The sequence below is a fragment of the Mastigoproctus giganteus genome, chromosome 2, assembly GCF_048544385.1.
Source record: "Mastigoproctus giganteus isolate SK-2022 chromosome 2, ASM4854438v1, whole genome shotgun sequence".
Classification (NCBI taxonomy): Eukaryota; Metazoa; Arthropoda; class Arachnida; order Uropygi; family Thelyphonidae; genus Mastigoproctus; species Mastigoproctus giganteus.
Window position 1 is genome coordinate 31,958,182 of NC_143576.1, and position 19,034 is coordinate 31,977,215.

Genomic DNA, 19,034 nt, shown 5'->3' on the forward strand with positions numbered 1-19,034 from the left:
ATAGAAATATATGGATAAATAAAGAAAGTTGAGTTTCCTTTCTCTGTTCTAACTTGTGGCTTTTAAGTGTAGAACGATATAAAAATAAAGCTGCTAACAGAAACGTACGAAATTAGAAATAACTTTAATTGCTTTTGATGAGCACTCTATATATAGCAGAAAAATAGCTTGACCTCGAATTCGCTTGGCACGCGGGGCCTCTCTCCCATAGCTTGAGGCTTATACCCTAAATGCTTTAGAAGGTTCAACTTAATGAAAAGTAGGGCAATTTACTACTAAGTTTTAAAATAGGAGACTGCAATGACTGATTGCTCATATCTGTATCATGTATTTAGTGGTAGTTGTGGCAAATGATTCGAGAAAGCAATCTCAGCAACATCAGCAAAAAAAAAAAAAAAAACTTCCCATTAGCTACCTTAACACACGGGTTGTGTTACGGTAGCTAAGAATGGGAACAAGTGCATGTATACTTGCGTGTACACCAATGCTGGGAGTTTGGTAAAAAAATTTGATGTACTTGTTAACAGGGAAGAACTGGAATTTGGGGAGTACGTCTACAGAAAGGATAGACACGATAGGAAGGGAGGAGGGTTTATGCTATTAGTTAAGAAACACATAAAATCCAAGGAAGTGAAGCCAGTCGACATCGCTGGACAGTGCAGTGTCAAGTCGGTTTGGTGTGACATAAGCATTGGGAGATCAAAATTGAGAGTAGGAGTGTGCTATAGGCCTAATGACTCTGATGAATATAATAAGAAAATGTACAGGGAAATAGAGTGGGCCAGTAAATCAGAGAGTCTTATAATGGGAGATTTTAATTTCCCAGATATTGACTGGAATTTATGGGTTGGTCAATCACACACTAGCAAGGCTTTTGTGGATTTATTGGATGATTGTTTTCTACATCAGCATGTTCAGAAGGCGGAGTAATATACTTGATCTGATTATCAGTAGTGATTCTTCATGCATTAAGAATTTGCAAATAAAGGAACCACTAGGTGGCAGTGATCACAGTGTGCTGAAGTGGGATTTACTCAAAGAGGTAACTACCATCAGGGGTAAAGGGAAGGGTTATTGCTTTTGTAAACGCGACTACAATGGTCTGAGACAGTATTTAAATTCTATACAGTGGGACCAACTTATGTTACCAACAGCAAATTCAAAATGGGAAGCATTCAAAGAACTTATCTTGGAAGCTACTAGGCTTTACATACCAACTAAGAAATATTGTTCAAGGTTTAGGCCTGAGTGGATGTCAGATGAACTAATGAGACATATGGCAGAGAAGAAAAATGCATGGGATACATACAAATTAACGTGACACAGAAGCCTATGATAGATATAAGCTTGTCTGTAACTAAGTCACAAAGGAGGTGAGGCAGGCAAAGGCAGATTATGAGAAATCTTTGGCAAAGGATGCAAAGAAAAACAGCAAAGAGTTCTTTACTTATGTAAACTCTAGAAGGAAGAAGATGAATCAGATTGGTCCACTTGATATTGATGGTTCTACTGTTGATGATCCTGCTCAGGTAGCTAACAAACTAAACAAATATTTTGCATCGACATTCACACATGAGGAGTTATTCAGCGAGGGGAATGCCAGAGGTATATTCAACTCTGGCATTAAGCTAGATATTCTTGTAATAACTGAGAGTAAAGTGGAGGAGAAATTGTTGAAGATAAACATAAAAACGGCACCTGGGGTGGATGGGATCTATCCAGTTATATTAAAGGAGGCAGAAAAGGAAGTAAGCAAAGCCTTAGCCATAATTATGAGAGCTTCCTTGGACTCAGGGGAGGTACCCATAGACTGGAGATGTGTAAATGTGACCCCAATTCACAAAGGAGGAGGATCAAAGGCTGACACAAGTAATTATAGGCTTTTGATAGTATCAACAGTATCAAAAGCCTTATAAAGGCTTTTGATACTGTTGCACATGGAAGACTGCTGCACAAATTGGAGCAGTGTGGCACTGGAGGCAACTTGCTGCTATGGATAAAGGTGTGGTTGAGGGGGAGAAGACAGAGAGTTGTAATCAATGGACACTGCTCATCGTGGACTAATGTTATTAGTGGAGTCCCTCAGGGTTCAGTGTTGTGTCCATTATTGTTCTCTGTATTTATAAATAATATTGATGATGGTATATCAAGTTAATGCCCAAGTTTGTTGACAATACAAAGGTTGGCAGGGTTGTTAAGGACACTACTGACACTATGCTGCTGCCACAGGATCTGGAAAGGTCGAGCAGATGGGCTGAGAGGTGGCAAATGAAATTTAACATTGACAAATGTAAAGTACTACATATGGGAAACAGCAACCCCAGAGCAATGTATCAACTCTGTGGTACTATACTGACAGTGGTAGAGAATGAAAAGGACCTGGGGGTAGTTGTGCAGGCAGATATGACGTTCTCTGAGCAGTGCTGACGGGCTGCAAGAGTAGCTTATGGTGTCTTGTCAATGATATACAGGAATTTTTCTAGCAGGGATAAGGATGTGATTATTCTCTTGTATAAGGCAATGGTCAGGCCACACCTTGATACTGTATACAGGTCTGGAGCCCTCATTTCAAGAACGATGTAGAGCTGCTGGAACGAGTATAGAGAAGGGCAACAAGATTAGTGAATGGAACAAAGGGTTGCTCTTACAAAGAAAGGCTTAAGTTGTGAAAATTACAGTGTCTGGAAACTAGGCACTGGCGACGTGATCTGATAGAGGTGTATAAAGTCTTGAATGGTTTGAGCATGCTCAATGCCGATGGGATTCTTCCTCTTGCTCAGAATAATCACCTGAGAGGGAATAAATTCAGATTGAGGAAAGACAGATGTAGGATGGATGTGCGAAAATTTGCCTTTAGCCAGCGGGTAGTTGGTTGGTGGAACAGACTTCCATCCCTTGTTGTGGAAGTTGATAGCTTAAAAAAATTTAAGGCTCAACTGGACAGGTATTTCGAACGAATGAAGGGGTGAAATGGACGTGTTTTTTTTTTTTTTTGTTGTTGTTGTTGTTTTTTTATTTTGGCTGATGCTGCATAAGCTTGCTTTCTTGCATCATATGCCTCTACTAATGCTAATGCTAATCTACATTGACACATGAGGAATGTCTGTAAGGAAGTGGAGGCCAGAAGCTTACCAAACTCTGGCAGTGAGCTAAATGATTTTGTAATAAACGAGAGCCAAGAGGAGGAGAAATTGTTGAAGTTGAACATAAGAAAGGCACCTGGGATGGATGGGATCTATCCAGTTATATTAGCAGCAAAGGAAGTAAGCAAACTTTTAGCCATAATTATGAGAGCATCCTTGGATCAGGGGAGGTCCCACAGACTGGAGATGTGCAAATGTATCTCCAATCCACAAAGGAGGATCAAAGGGTGAAGAGTAATTACAGACCTCTTAGCTAGACAAGACTGCAGTTATAGTTCAGACCAGTGGTTTTCAACCCTGGTTCCGTAAAAACATTCCACAGGTGCCATGTAATTTGTGTTTAAGTTACTTAAACTTATTACTTTTTTATATTTATAGTTTTTTTTCATTACAAAAAAGGTGTACAGTATCCATTGTGCAGTATCTTTTTAACTTTGTGGTGATCTATAACTGATGTTTATTTAGAACCTCTATATAAAGAATAAAATTATTATATAAGTATATATAATTTGTATTATGAATTGTAATTTTGTTCATAATTATATTATTATAATAACTATCATATAACATATTTTTTTAAATATTAGATATATATATATATACACATACACACACAGAGAATCAGATATAACAGGCAGAAAATTGAATAGGGGAGTCACAAAATAAAATAAATTACTTAAGGGTGCCATTAATAAAAAAAAGGTCGAAAACCAGTTTCAGACACAGCATGGGTTCGTTAAAGCTTTCCTGACTAATTTGATTGGACATTATGATGTGGTCACAAAGGAACTGGATGCAAAAAATAGTTTTCATTTCATATACTTCGATTTCAGGAAAGCTTTTGATACTGTTGCACATGGAAGACTGCTGTACAAATTGGGGCAGTATGGCATTAATGGCCTGTTGCTGCTATGGATAAAGGGATAGTTAAGTGGGAGAAAACAGACAGCGGTAAACAATTGACACTGCTCTTTGTGGACTAATATTATTAATGGAGCCTCCCAGGGTTCAGTGTTGGGCCCACTTTTGTTTTCTATATTTATCAATGATAGTGACAAAGGTATATCAGGCTTAATGTCCAAATTTTCAGACAATATGAAGGTTGGCAGGGTTGTTAATGACAGTAATGACATTACACTACAACAGAGTCTAGAAAAGTAGAGCAGATGGGCTGAGAGGTGGCAACTGAAGTTTAAAATTGACAAATGCAAAGTACTGCATATGAGTAGCAGTAACCCCAGAGTAACATATCAACTGTGCAGTACTACACTCATGGAAGTGGAGAATGAAAAAGACCTGGGAATAATTGTGCTGTCAGATATTAAGTTTTCTCAACAGTGCAGAAAGGCTGCCAGAGCAGCTCATGGGGGTCTTGTCAGTAGTACACAGAATTTTGCTAGCAGGGATAAGGAGGTGATTATCCCCTTGTATAAAGTAAAATTATTTTATTTATTGACTGAGGTTAGCAATGGTCTTAAAATAAATTTACTGCAAGCTGTAAGAAACAGGAAGCAAAGCACAGTACTCTACTACTGAAAATGCATGTTCAAACTGTTTCAGGTTAGCTGGATTTCCAATAACAAGTTCTGTTGTAGAAAATGAGGAGGATTTAAATGTTCAGGTGATGGCCAGAATACTACCATTTCTGCTTTTGGCAGAAACAAAGAAGTCTCATTTGGTTATTTTATAAGCATTGATTGCAACTGGTGGACTGTGTCAAAAGGTTTACTGCACAGATTTATTGGTCTTCCCCTGCTACAGAAATTAAATTCCCTAAAATAAACCATACAGAAGACATTGTGGAATTGGAATTCATACGGAAAATGTACTACACAAAATATTTCAAAATAAACCAAGTGCATAAATTTAAATTTACATTTTTTAATATAATTAGTATATTTTTAATATGGTATAACATAGTTCTATAGTTAAAAACCTATTTTTTTTTATTTTATTTTTGAATATAAAACTAGGTATCAATAAGGCCTAGTGTATTTCTTAAATTTTGTTTGTACAATAACTTATTTTTCATATAAAATCAGTAAATTTCAATGAGGTGAATTTTCAATAACTTGATGTTTTTTTCTTACCCCTTCAACTTTGAGTTATTAAGAATCTACAGTATATGTGTTCAAGCTGAGGAACAAATGAAAAGTTTTTGTGTTGCACAAAATCAATTATTATTACCAACCTTGCTGTGACACTGGAGTTTTACCAGATTCTGGTCTATCCTCTTCTGCTAAACTTTTATGTAACACACTTCCAGTTATGCAATATAGCACTGCTGTGTGATTAGGCTGGGCAACAGGCAAATAAGCTAACTTCTACAATTAGAAATGAACAGAATATCAGTAAAACTAAACTGGCTGGTGTTTTTCTTTATTTTTATTATTATATTTATTTATTCAGGATACTTTTCAAAGGGTCTTAATAATGGCACCAAAAAAAAAAAAAAAAAAAAATATACCTGGAAAATGTGTATCCATTCAAAAAAAAAAGTCATGGAAATACACCTGCAAAATATCTCTCTGTTTTCCAAGTGCAAAAACAAGTTTGATGTACCTATCTTCTTCTTAAATCTTTTGGATTTCATGCCTCTAGCTTGCTCTTTTCATACTATTCTTCACTTTACTTTTAACTTTCATGATCTCCTTTTAATAATAGTAGTAGCAGTAGTAGTAAGGGCAAATTATGCAAGAAAGCAAACATAGATAGAATTAAAAAAAAAAACAGTTCACCCATTTGTACCCTCTGAGAATTTGTCTAGTTCTCCCTTGAATTTAATCAACCCATCTACTTCCACAACAACAACAGATGGCAGCCTGTTCCAACAATAAACCACCTGCTGTGCTGAATGAAGGCAAACTTCTACACATATATCCTGCAACCATCCTTCCTCAACTTGAATTTATGCCTCAGAGGTGATCTGATTGAGGTTTATAAGACTCTGAGAGAGGTTAGTAAAATGAATGAATGAATGTGAAATTTTCCCTCTTATAAGGAATTAAAAAACTAGGGGCTACACAATTCAAATTACAGGGAGAAGACATTTAGAGTAGATTGCAGGCAGCGTTCCTGTTCCAGCAATCAGCGAATTGTTGATTGCTGTTACAAGTTGTTCTCACAGGTAGTTGAGGCTGCCAGTTTGAATAAATTCAAAATTCAACTGGATAGTTATTTATATGAGGAGCAAAGCATATAATATCTGCTTATAATCAGCACAGCAAAATCCGCAAAATCAGCACAGCAAAGCATATAATCAGCACAGCAAAATCCTGTGGCTTCCTTGCACTATATGGCAAATACTATTAATATTACTAACCCCACTAGCAACCAGGTCAATTTGTAATTTATTTATTATGATAATACTTTATTAATTTTTATTACTGTCTATTCAGTTATAATTTCTTATTACTGTTCATTCAATTATAATTTATTGGTACCTAATTCTTTCACATGCAATCCATTAGGTCTTTAAATACTTTATACTTACTCCTTGTTCTTCCTTCTATCTTATATTTCTAATAGTATTGGCAATTTATGCATTACCACTACACCTAACCTTTTCATATTTCATACATCTATAATTTATATATACAAAGGGTACTAGGAAAGTTTTGCAATACAGCTTTGTTTATTTAATTTTTTTCAAAGTAATTTCCTCTACATTCAATACACCTCTCCATCCTCTGAAACCAATCTTTAAACCAGTTCTGCCAAGTTTCACTAGGGAGTAAAGCACACTCGTTGTCCCAAGCCCGTAGAAGGTCCTCATCACTGGAAAACCGCCTCCCTTTTAGCTTCATTTTCACATGCGGGAACAGTGCAAAGTCGCAGGGAGCAAGGTCTGAACTGTAGGGAGGGTGCTCGAGAAGTTTCAGTCCTGTCGTGGTCAAATATTCGGTGCAGGCTTTGGCGCGGTAAGCTGGAGCATTATCGTGATGGAGGTACCAGGTGTCCATTCTTGACTTTGGCCGCAGGTTCTTCATAGATCCAATGACTTTAGGCAGGCATTGTTCAGTATACCACTTAGCTGTGACTGTCTTCTGCGTGTCCAAAATAACACGTTCCACAATTCCACTCGATTTGAAAAATACAGCTATCATTTTCTTCTTTACAGATCGGGATTTTCTGACAATTACGGGTGTGTCGTCATCATCAAAGACCCAAACTTTGTTTTGAGCCTTGGTCGGCAGATCGTAATAGTACAGCCAAGTCTCGTCACCTGTCACGATGTTGTTCACATACCGAGATTGTCCCTTATCAAACTTTTTTAACATCTCCCGGCACCAAGTCACACGTCGTGTCATCTGCTCTTCAGTCAGTTGATGCGGCACCCAGAGAGAACAAAGTTTCTTCACGTGCAAATGATCTTGCAGAATCGAACGAATTGCTGGTGCATTTAGGCCCAAAGTATCCTCTATCTGTTGGTAGGTCACTCGCCTGTTTTCGTCAAGCATTTTCCTCACAGCAGTAACGTTTTCCTCCGTAACTGACGTTCGTAGCCTTCGCGGCCTCTCAGAATCCTCCAGAGTGAAATTTCCCCTTTGGAATTCTCTATACCACCTGAATATCGTTGTATGATGTGGACAATCATCATCTAGTGCAAGAGTCATTTCTTCTAAGCACTGGTCTATGGTTATACCAGGCACGAAATTATACCGCAAAACTGTCCTTATCTCATTTCGTGACCACGATGCCATCACAAGCACTTTACACTCTCACTACTAATGAATAACTGAGCCCATCGACTTGGCGCGGTGGCTACTATGCACGTATGAACATGTCTCAACATGCAGCAACAAGCAGCTTCGTGTGATTCATTGTTGCATCATATTGCAAAACTTTCCTAGTACCCTTTGTATATTGTTATTATATATATATATATATACAGGGTGTCTCAAAAATACACAGCATAACTTCAGGAATGAGTTCCTCATATGTAGACAATAAAAATATTTTATATCAACATAGTTCCGGAAATACTTGGTTTCCGAGTTATTAACCAGAATGTTTTATCTCCCGCAGGTGATTTTGTTCATCACAAGGTACTGACAGAAACTGGTGGTTTTCCATTCCGACCATGTACTCAAATCAGGAGCAAGCAGACATGCACTTTATGTACAGTTTGACGGACAGCACTGCTCTTGAGGCTCGTCATTTGTACCATGAAAGGTTCCCAGAACGAAGATATCCAGAAAGGAAAATGTTTGACGGTGTCCACTGCTGCCTTTGTAAACATGGGACCTTTACACCTTGTGCTGCCGACAGAGGACAACCAAGATCTATGACTCCTGAAGTAGAGGTGTGAACCAACGGCCTGGCTCCATGCTCACCTTATTTAAACCCCCTAGATTTCTCTTTTTATGGGGCCATTTAAAGTCATTGGTGTATTCGACTCAGGTAGCTGATGTGGAAACTTTCTGCAATCAAATTGTGGCAGGTTGTGAGACAATAAGAAACATGCCAGGAATTTGGCATCGACTTTGCGAGTCCATGAGATGTCGATGTGCAGCCTGTATTCAGGCAGAAGGTTTTTTTTTTTTTTTTTTTTTTTTTCATGTGAACCCCAAACACGAGAGGTATTAGAACCTATAGTACTTGGTACCATGCTTGGGTTGGAGGTTGAGAAGATGAAAGAAGATATTTGTTGACATTGGACTTGAACTTCTGTAGATTATAATTTTCAGGAAATACGTATGAAGGAAGGTTGTTCCAGAAAACGGCAGTTGAATGAATAAATGAGGAAGATGAAAAGTTGGTTCTGTGGGTTTGAAGTTGGACAGTAAATGAATGATGGCTGGTGGCGGCACGTGTTCGGACTGTTTTGAAAGAGAGAGCGGGAATTATAGAAACCAATTCAGAAGAACAGTTCCCATGGAAGTATCTGTAGAAGAGGCATGCAGCAGAAACAGTACGTCTATGAGAAAGCAAGTGGAGAGACTCTGTTAGAGATGAATCATTAATTAACCTAACTGCCCTCTTCGGAATGGAATCAAGAAGCCTGAGAGAGGTTTAGGGGGCACCACCCCAGATGTGGGAACAATATTCCATGGCAGGGCGGATTTGCAATTTATACAGAGTGAGAAGCTGTTCGGAAGAAAAGTAACACCGAGAGCAAAAGAGAAAACCAAGTTTTTTAGATGCAGAGGAAGCAATATTTGTAATGTGTTTGTGCCAAGAGAGATTAGAAGTCAGGGTAATCCCCAAAAGAGATATATCATTTTGCCTAGAAATCGGAGTGTCACTAAACATAAGCATAGGAGCAGAAGAATCCTTTTTGCGAGATATAAGACAAGACTGAGTTTTAGAAGGGTTGAAATCAACTAAGTTGTCTTTGCCCCACTGGAGAATTACCTGAAGATCGACATTTAAGGAATTGGTAGCAGATTTTTTGAAAAGTTGAAGCTGATTGAGCAGGACAAGGTTTCTCAAAATGGAAAGTGGAATGCAATGTGCTATCATCGGCAAAACTATGGATAGGATTTCCAGTCAATGGAAGAAGGTCATTAATATACAAGAGGAAAAGAGTGGGGGGAAGAAATGAACCCTGGGGGACACCGGCATTAGTGGAGAAGTTAGAAGACAGAGAGCCATCTACCATCATCCTCACTGAGCGATCAGAAAGAAAACTGGATAACCAATTACTAAAAACAGTTGGCAAACCATAAGATGGAAGCTTGTTTAGAAGACCTTTATGCCAAACACGATCGAAAGCCTTTGAGATGTCAAGAACAACTACTTGTGTTTCACCGAACCTTTCCATTTAATTAGTCCATAAATGGGTAACATAAGCCAGAATATCACCAGTGGATCGACACTGATGGAATCCATACTGGCGATCGTTGATCAGACGGAAGGTTTCTAGGTAGTTTAAGAGTTGGCGGTTAATTGACTTCTCCATTACTTTAGAAAGAGTAGAAGTAATTGCAATGGGACGATAATTGGATGGGAGGGATTTGTCACCCTTTTTAGGAACTGGCTGGATATGAGCAAATTTCCAAGCAGAAGGAAAAACACCTTTGGAATAAGAAAGTGAAAAAAGGCGGCAAAGAATAGGAGTAAGTTCAGGAGCACAAGTTTTGAGAACAAGTGGAGAAATACCATCAGGACCTGGAGCTTTCTTAGCATCAAGATTCATCAAAATCCTTCTGATATCCTTTTGACGGAAGACCACAGGAGGCATTGAATGGAGCGTGTTGGGAATGGTGGGCAGTGTTTTACCAAGATCATTAATGCATGAGCTGGAAGAAAAATGGGATGCTAGCAGGTCAGCTTTATCCTTGGCTGAAGTGACAACAGAGCCATCTGGTTTGGACAGAGGTGGGAGCAGAGATGGGCAAAAGTTGCGGCCAATAGCTTTGGCAAGAGACCAGAATGCTCGGCTACCATTAGGGCAAGAAGCAAGTTTTCTACTCTTAGCCTGTTCAAACTCTAGTTTGGACTGATTAATAACTGCTTTACAATTGTTGCGAGCTTCGGTGTAGGCAGAATATGAAACTGAAGAATTAGAAACAAGTCAATTACGATATGCAACATTCTTCTCTTGAACAGACTTAGCACATTTATTGGAAAACCAAGGTTTAGATAAAGGACGAGATTTTAAAGTGGAGTGTGGGATAAAGGATTCCATTCCTGCAAGAATAATTTCACTGACACGATCTGAGCAAACGTTGACATCAGAAGTTTTGAAACAGTAATCCGACCAAGGAAAAGAAGTCTCGCAGGTCATCCCATTTTGCATTCTTGTAAGGCCAAACAACACGAGGTTGGGAATAGCCATGAGATAAAGGTTCCATTGGAGAAGAGACAATCACCAAGTTGTGATCTAAAGTGCCTAAAGGACCTCTCACATCGACCGTGTACTTAGAAGGGTTGTTTGTGAGAAAAAGATAAAGCGTATTGGCTGTATGATTAGGATTGTCCGGTATTCTTGTAGGTAAATGAACAATCTGTGCAAGATCATTAGTAATTGCAAAAGCCTCAGCATCTCGACCTGCTGGGTCGGTGTGACTAGAAAAAAGGAAGCCAGCTGGAGTTGTGAACATTAAAATCACCAAGATAAATTACCTCACTGTTAGGAAAGTTGGACTGGAGAAAGTCAAGTTGCAAAGAGAAGAAGTCAAAGAGCTCCAAGTGATTAGTGGAGTTGGGAGAACAGTAGAGACAACAGATGAATTTGACATAATGAGGTAGAGAGAGATTTTAAGCCAGAGAAGATCAAAGAGAGGAGATTCCAAATTTCCAAGTCTCTGACAGGGAATATCAGAACGGACATATGCACAAGTACCATCTTTGAGGCGAAAGGAATCATACAGAGAATAATTTGGGCATCTGAGATGAGCAGTAGTTGAATCAACCGATAACTGAGAGTCTGTCAGAAAAAGTACGTGGGGTTTGGCAGATTGCAAGTGGAAATGGACATCGTTAAGATTAGAAATGAGACCACGTATATTTGTGAAATGAATTAGGAAGTGCTTGGGAGGTTTAGATCTTTTCGCAGATAAGTTTGCTCTATTAGTTTCACAATTCATGGTGTATTCAATAGTAAGAAAAAGTGGGTGGGCCATGCTGTATGAAGTAATGAAATTTTTGGACATGGCGTACACGTGGTAAGAATATACCCAGATCCTTGACATAACATGGCCTCGACAATGTTCCCCGCATACACACTACTTGGACTCCCTCCAGTCACTATCTGACAGAGTAGAGGTAGCAAGATTATACACTAGCTGATCCGGAAGCCTCCTAGAGAGTTACCAATAGGTTCGGTTCGATGTACTAACTAGCGGCCGGCCTGCGAACACTGTTTTAGAGCTGTAACCTCGAAATGTAAGGAATGTTGGATCTCGCCACGACGTTCATCATAACCTCAAAAGTCATCAATCATACTGCATGATGGAAGAGATAGGGAAGGGTTGACTGGAACTTAGCTCTAGAGACTAAACATGGGTGCCACCACTTCAAGCCTCCAATAAGCAAAGTGGTGGTATTTCACCGGTTGATGAGAGTCATCTCATCAACCGGTGAAATACCACTTCCACCAATGACTCTCCACCAAGGTGAACATTTTGAACAATTACTATAAGGTGATGTGAACAGTTAAGTGTCATAAACAGACTTGCAAAACTTGGAAACCAAGCATTTCCGGAACTATGTTGATATAAAATATTTTTATTGTCTTCAGGAATGAGGAACTCATTTCTGAAGTTATGCTGTGTATTTTTGAGACACCCTGTATATACACGAGTGTATATATATATATATATATATATATATATATATATATTTATAATTATTGATAAAAAAGTAAAGAAAGAAAGTTAAAACCACAATAACTGTAACTAATATGTAATATATATGAGTCAATGCAGTTCCAAGCAATCATGCAATACACCCATAATGTCTATAGAATATTAAGGATAATATAAAGAATTATTAGAACAAGTAAATCAATCCAATAATAATACCATCAGGTACCTAAGAAAACGCAAAAAAAAAAAAAAAAAAAATTATTATCGCTTTTTACCGACAATCTAGATGACTTCAACTGGGGCCAACTGCCCAGAATGAAGGTAAAAAACGACAAGAGATTCTCTGTTTCTGTGATGATCAATATATGCTAAGTAATTTAAATCTAAACCAAATATAAACCAGTATAGGCCAAATATAAATCGAATGATGATAAAAGTTAAGAAAATTTAGAAATATTAGAATCAAAGGTAAGAAATATAAGTAAAATATAAATGTAAGCATATATTAATCATCGTTGACCTGACAGAGAACGTAATTTAATGATTAAAATAAGATTAAATATATAATACATACTACATATTGACCGTATCTAGGACATAATATAATAGTCGTCAAAATAATATGTGGTGCCCCCTATGTGATGGATATGGTAAAAATAAATAATTAAATTAACGCATAGAGAAACATGCAGATAGTAAGAAGAAAAACTAAAGGAGTAGGAATAATAGAACCTGAACTCCACAAAGGCGAAAAATAGTGGTATAGATAAGAAATAGTTTCTCCTACGTCCTCGGATTGCCCTAATAATTTCGGAGAAATAAAAATAAAGAGTGTAGGACAGTTTAAAGACATTACAAGATATAAGTTGTGGCTCGGGTATGCCCGGGATCGCAAACCCGTTCCTATAGTAGGACCCTGAGCTGAATATATATATATATATATATATATACACGAGTTCCATGTATATATATATATATACATGGATATATATATATCCATGTTCTGTATGTTATACTTTGGAATAATATTTTTGCTTAACTTGTATTTTATTTTTTCAAAATTTATATTCTAAATTATTTTTTACAACGTGTCCGCGTACACGTGTTTTTTTGACATACAGAACATGTCAGAAACAGAAGTAAGAGTATTGCTGTTCTTTTTCATAATTTAGGTGGATGACCTCTGAAGAAGACACAGAAATTATGAAAGATACTGCAATGCTATTTCTACTTTGGTCGTTCTTTTCAATAATCTGCTATTTCTATTTTCGTTCTTTTCAAATTTTACATTTTTCAAAATTCGCACTTTGTTTATAACGTTACTCTTTTCCGTTCTTCCCCCCTTTATTCAACATACATCGCTCCCAGGGTACACGGTATTTTCATTATTAGCATAAGTTAAATTAAAGATTTGCACATAACATTAAAATAATTTTCTATATATACATTATGTTTGTAGGGTACCTTTGCTCTTGCAGTGTCCCTGATCCATAATTCATATTATTGATATTCCATTTTATCTCTATTCAAATTCAAATCCATTTTCTTTCTTTACTTAATTTTAATTTTTATTCATAATTATTATCCTAAGCTTTATCCAGGTTGAGCTCACGCCGCCTAGAACAGCTTATATACACCTTCACTTACATTTTTTATATTTCTACTCGATTTTCACTTGCAATATATTCACCTTCTTATCCCGATATTGAAAATACAGTTTACTTCTGGTTGCGCATACACTTTATTTATTTTGTTGTCCTTTTAATTATTATTGTAACTTAAAATTTTAATGTAATTTTTATGCAATTTATATGAATGGAATCAGGTAACTTTGACAAAATACTACATGGGCAGAGTAGGATAAACTTGACCCCGGGTACACATGCTCTGTACTGTACTCCGAAACACGGATGTAACTCTGAACATACACATTTAACACACACAAGTCAGAGCACATCAGCATATAATGCTTCTAACTTAGATAAATATGGGATCCATATACTTAAATTTAACACCTGCAAGAATAAACTTTGTTTAACCTGTCCCTGCATACACCCGCAACATATTACAAATGATGCATCAAAACCTACTTTTTGTAAAACTAGTAATGTTATATACCTCATAACCTGCAAAACATGTAATATAAAATACGTCGGACAAACCAGCAATAAGCTACACGTAAGAATTAATCAGCATAGATCTGACATCAATAACTACTTAAAAAGAAATATTAACAATATAGAACAAGAAATAGAATATATGCATTTTCAATCTCACAACTTCAACAATATATACATATCCATATTAGCACAGATTAATAACGCTAATATTAGAACTAAACAAGAGGAAATATTTATGTTAAAATTAAAAACATTATACCCATATGGTCTAAATAATAAATTCAACCATAAAATTATTACCAATAACTTAGCAGATTGTTGTATATATGACAAATTTAATATAATAAAGTTCCATAGGAACCCTCGCAAACGTACTCATAAATCTAAAAATACTAGCAACAAACACAGTAATATTTTAGGTGATTTCGAAGTCACACTTAAAAACTGGGATAAGAACATTATAAATGTAAATGATATACATAATTTACTTTTCAGTACTAAACACAGTATACTGAAAGCATTGCACAAATTCATACGCACTTTCAAATTCGAATCCAAACATCTCTTTCATATAATAAATGATATTTGTAAATTTAATCTTAAAAACATAAGCTCGACAACACATGATAAAGATTCTATTATTATTTTGAACTTCAACAACCATATCATGGATAACATAAATATCAGTAAAATTGTAAATCAGCATAATCATCTACTTCCAAATACTAGTCCCAGTCATATTAAAGTAAGATATAAGTATAATAAACCCTTTGGATTATTAGCTTGCAACTACAAATCTATAGCTACCAGTTTAACATCACATATAACAGACACCAATAACTGCGTTTGTCAACAAACCAACATGCAGCAATATATTGATCCAGACTATGGACACATCATTACAGGAAATCTAAACATAGTTACGGACCCAATGCTAAGACATGTACTATCACAAGGATTCAAATTCAGGCCGCCCACCAAAATAAACATAACCAACTTCAATAAGCAGCTATATCAAGACCTGTTAAACTACTGCTTCCATCTAGCCTACAAAAATAACACGCCTATAGAAGCATACCATATGTGGATTAGCCATACATTCGCCCTATTCAAACATAAATATGCATTACAGAGTTCAAATTTATATTATCAGGGCACATACTATAACTTGACTGCATTAAAACAAAAACTGCTAGATTTTCACAAAAACTTCGTAATCACACCGGTAGATAAAGCAGCCAATAATTTTGCATTCATTTGCAAATATTTTTATACATATACTTTAACTAATGAACTTAACTCAAGCAATACCTACAAACCTATTTCCAGTACATGTAATATCATTACAAAAAAACTAATGGCCTTCAACAAAAAACTAAAGCTCAACTTAAATAATTACAGCTTACCTTACATCTACTTCATTCCTAAATTTCATAAAAAACCAATAGGCTTCAGATTCATAACCTCATGCAAAAATAGTTATGTACACAAATCAGGAAAAACACTTGAACGACTACTGCAACCACTGATGAATAAGATACATAACAGCAAAATCATAGGCAACAACCAACCTGTATTAAAATTTTTGCAAAGTAATACAGTCAATAATATTCAAACCTTTGATTTCCATAGCCTATTTACCAGTATCAATCAAACCAATCTCAAATTGGTACTCAAAGATATCTATGATAAACATAAGAATTTTATTTCCTGCAACACCTATTACTGGAACAACATACTTAATTTATGTATTTCCAATAATTTCATATATGATGGCGATACAGTATATCACCAAACCAATGGAACACCTATGGGCAGCCCAGCCTCATGCATAATAGCCAACCTATATCTATACTGGTCAGAAACCTCATTTCCACAGGAACTAATACTATTTAGATATATAGATGACCTCATAGTAATTAACTGCCCGAATTTCATCCAGGATTATGCACATCTATACCCTAGCGAACTTGTACTAGAAAGAACTAACAATTCTGACACAGCAGCCCAATTTTTGGATCTAGACATCAATATAAAAAATGGTATAGCCTCCATCAATTTGTACAACAAACGTGAAGCTTTCAACTTTAGCATAGTAAACTATACACAATGGAATTCCAATATTTCCAAACAGGTACATGCTAACGTTATCTTAGCACAATGCATCAGAATTGCAACGATATGCAGCGACAAAACAACAGTTATTGATAACATCAGATCATTGTACAGTAAACTGACCAGAAATCTTTTTCCTATTAAATACCTGCGTCATCATATCAATAAAGCCCTTAACATATTAAGGCACAAAAACTTAATAGATATCAATATAAACAGCATTATTACTTTATAACTAATAATTACTCCCATACGCATCAAGTTTGTAAATAGTGTAAATACAATACACTAGGCCTCTTTGGTGTCTTACGGTCTGGAAAACTTGTACCCACCGATTGGTCTAACATAGTGTATTACCTTGTAATTATCTTGTAATTAATTTTGATTATATCTTGATTTATTTATCTATTTATTTGTTAATTGTAACTTATATATATCTTACACTTTAACACAACTGACTTAAGTACATGGTGCACCTACTCTCGGACAGTCGTTCAGGGTCCTAACTATAGGAACGGGTTTGCAACCCCGAACTACCCTAGCCCAACTTTATATCCCTAATTTCATCATCTTTTTGCTTTACTAAATTCTACATTTTATGCTCTGTGAGCGATTAGTGTAACGAAAGCAATATCAGAGTACTATTTTTCTTACTATACCAAATCATAATTTTTCGCCTTAACAAAGTTTAGCTACTCTACTGCTACTTTGTAAGCAATTATATTTCTTTGCTATCCCGAAAGTTTGAGTATCATGTACTTAACTTGAACCTAGCGTAGCTCCACCGCTTACGTAAATTACAAAATATACATACACCAAAATTCGTCTAACGCTAGGTGCCGCTAGCGTTTCTTCACATATATACACTGTTTAGCCTCCGGCTCTTTCTTTTTTGTCGACCGGTCACGTAGCGGTAAGTTATTGACATTCTTGTCATTCTTGTCAATCGGACACTCGCTTCCTTTGTCTTCTCTTTTTGGCGGGTTACTTACTTCTGTAAGGTCATCCATGTTCTGTATGTTATACTTTGGAATAATATTTTTGCTTAACTTGTATTTTATTTTTTCAAAATTTATATTCTAAATTATTTTTTACAACGTGTCCGCGTACACGTGTTTTTTTGACATACAGAACATGTCAGAAACAGAAGTAAGAGTATTGCTGTTCTTTTTCATAATTTAGGTGGATGACCTCTGAAGAAGACACAGAAATTATGAAAGATACTGCAATGCTATTTCTACTTTGGTCGTTCTTTTCAATAATCTGCTATTTCTATTTTCGTTCTTTTCAAATTTTACATTTTTCAAAATTCGCACTTTGTTTATAACGTTACTCTTTTCCGTTCTTCCCCCCTTTATTCAACATACATCGCTCCCAGGGTACACGGTATTTTCATTATTAGCATAAGTTAAATTAAAGATTTGCACATAACATTAAAATAATTTTCTATATATATACACGAGTATATATATAAAACAGATAATTCATATAAAAATAATACATAAGCCAGTAGCTTGGCAAAACTATAAAGCAAAAGTAAAACATAAAAATTAACATAAATTAAATCAACAGGGAGGGGGGAAAGTAAAGGTAACAAGACATAAACCGTAGCCGGAAGTCCCCAAATAATTTGGAGTTCAATTAAATCCAATTAATAATAATGAATCCAATTTAAATTTAAAATAATGCCAATTATATAATAATCGAGCAGTACCCCCCTTGTAAGGTATCAGTTCCAAGAGACGTGAAATATCACCAAAAAATAATAGACTGACCATTATGCCCCATATCAACAGAGGACCATGAGGCCAATAATGGTCATGGAATCACTGCATTTCAATCGCTAGACAAATCATTGCAAATGTGAATAGATTGAAAGACCAAACCACCCCTTCCTCCTCCGATCAATCCACAAATGCAGAATATTTGCATAGCAGTGGTCCTTATGCAGCGAGAAAAAAATATAGAACAGACAGCACTCTAGAGCTGAGCCACACCACCGACATAATGTAAGCTTAGCCAGCTTATATGGACAAAAAAAGAAATAAAATATAAATTGATGCACACAAAGTTCTTTCAAAAAAAAAGAAACTAAAATGATAAAAATGAAAAATACAAGTACAGTACATAAATGATTTTTATTGCAGTATGTACATACCAAAAGAATATAAGTGAAGTATGTACTGTATTTTTATTTTGAAAAATAACTGATCAGCTTAGTTTGCACAGTTTTTTCTTCTTTTTATCTGCATACATCTCTTTATAAAATCGAATGTCATTTTGCAACGATTGCCTTACTTTCATACCTCGTTCAATGTTTGGATCTAGAAGAACACTCAGCGCCATTACATTTCTTCTTTCCACTCATATGTGTGTATAAAGGTGTAACGTTTTTAAAAAAT

General features: G+C 36.1%; 1 protein-coding gene across 3 annotated transcripts in view; it reads right to left on the bottom strand.

Moving 5' to 3' along the window:
* The window catches only part of LOC150089255 (dynein intermediate chain 2, ciliary), a 317,847-nt gene that overhangs the window by 214,104 nt on the left and 84,709 nt on the right, over positions 1–19,034 (bottom strand). For all 3 annotated transcript variants that reach the window (XM_090388583.1, XM_090388589.1, XM_090388593.1), the window contains one exon: positions 5,335–5,467. In XM_090388583.1, the coding sequence (XP_090244709.1) occupies positions 5,335–5,467 (133 nt within the window). The remainder of the gene's footprint in view (positions 1–5,334; positions 5,468–19,034) is intronic.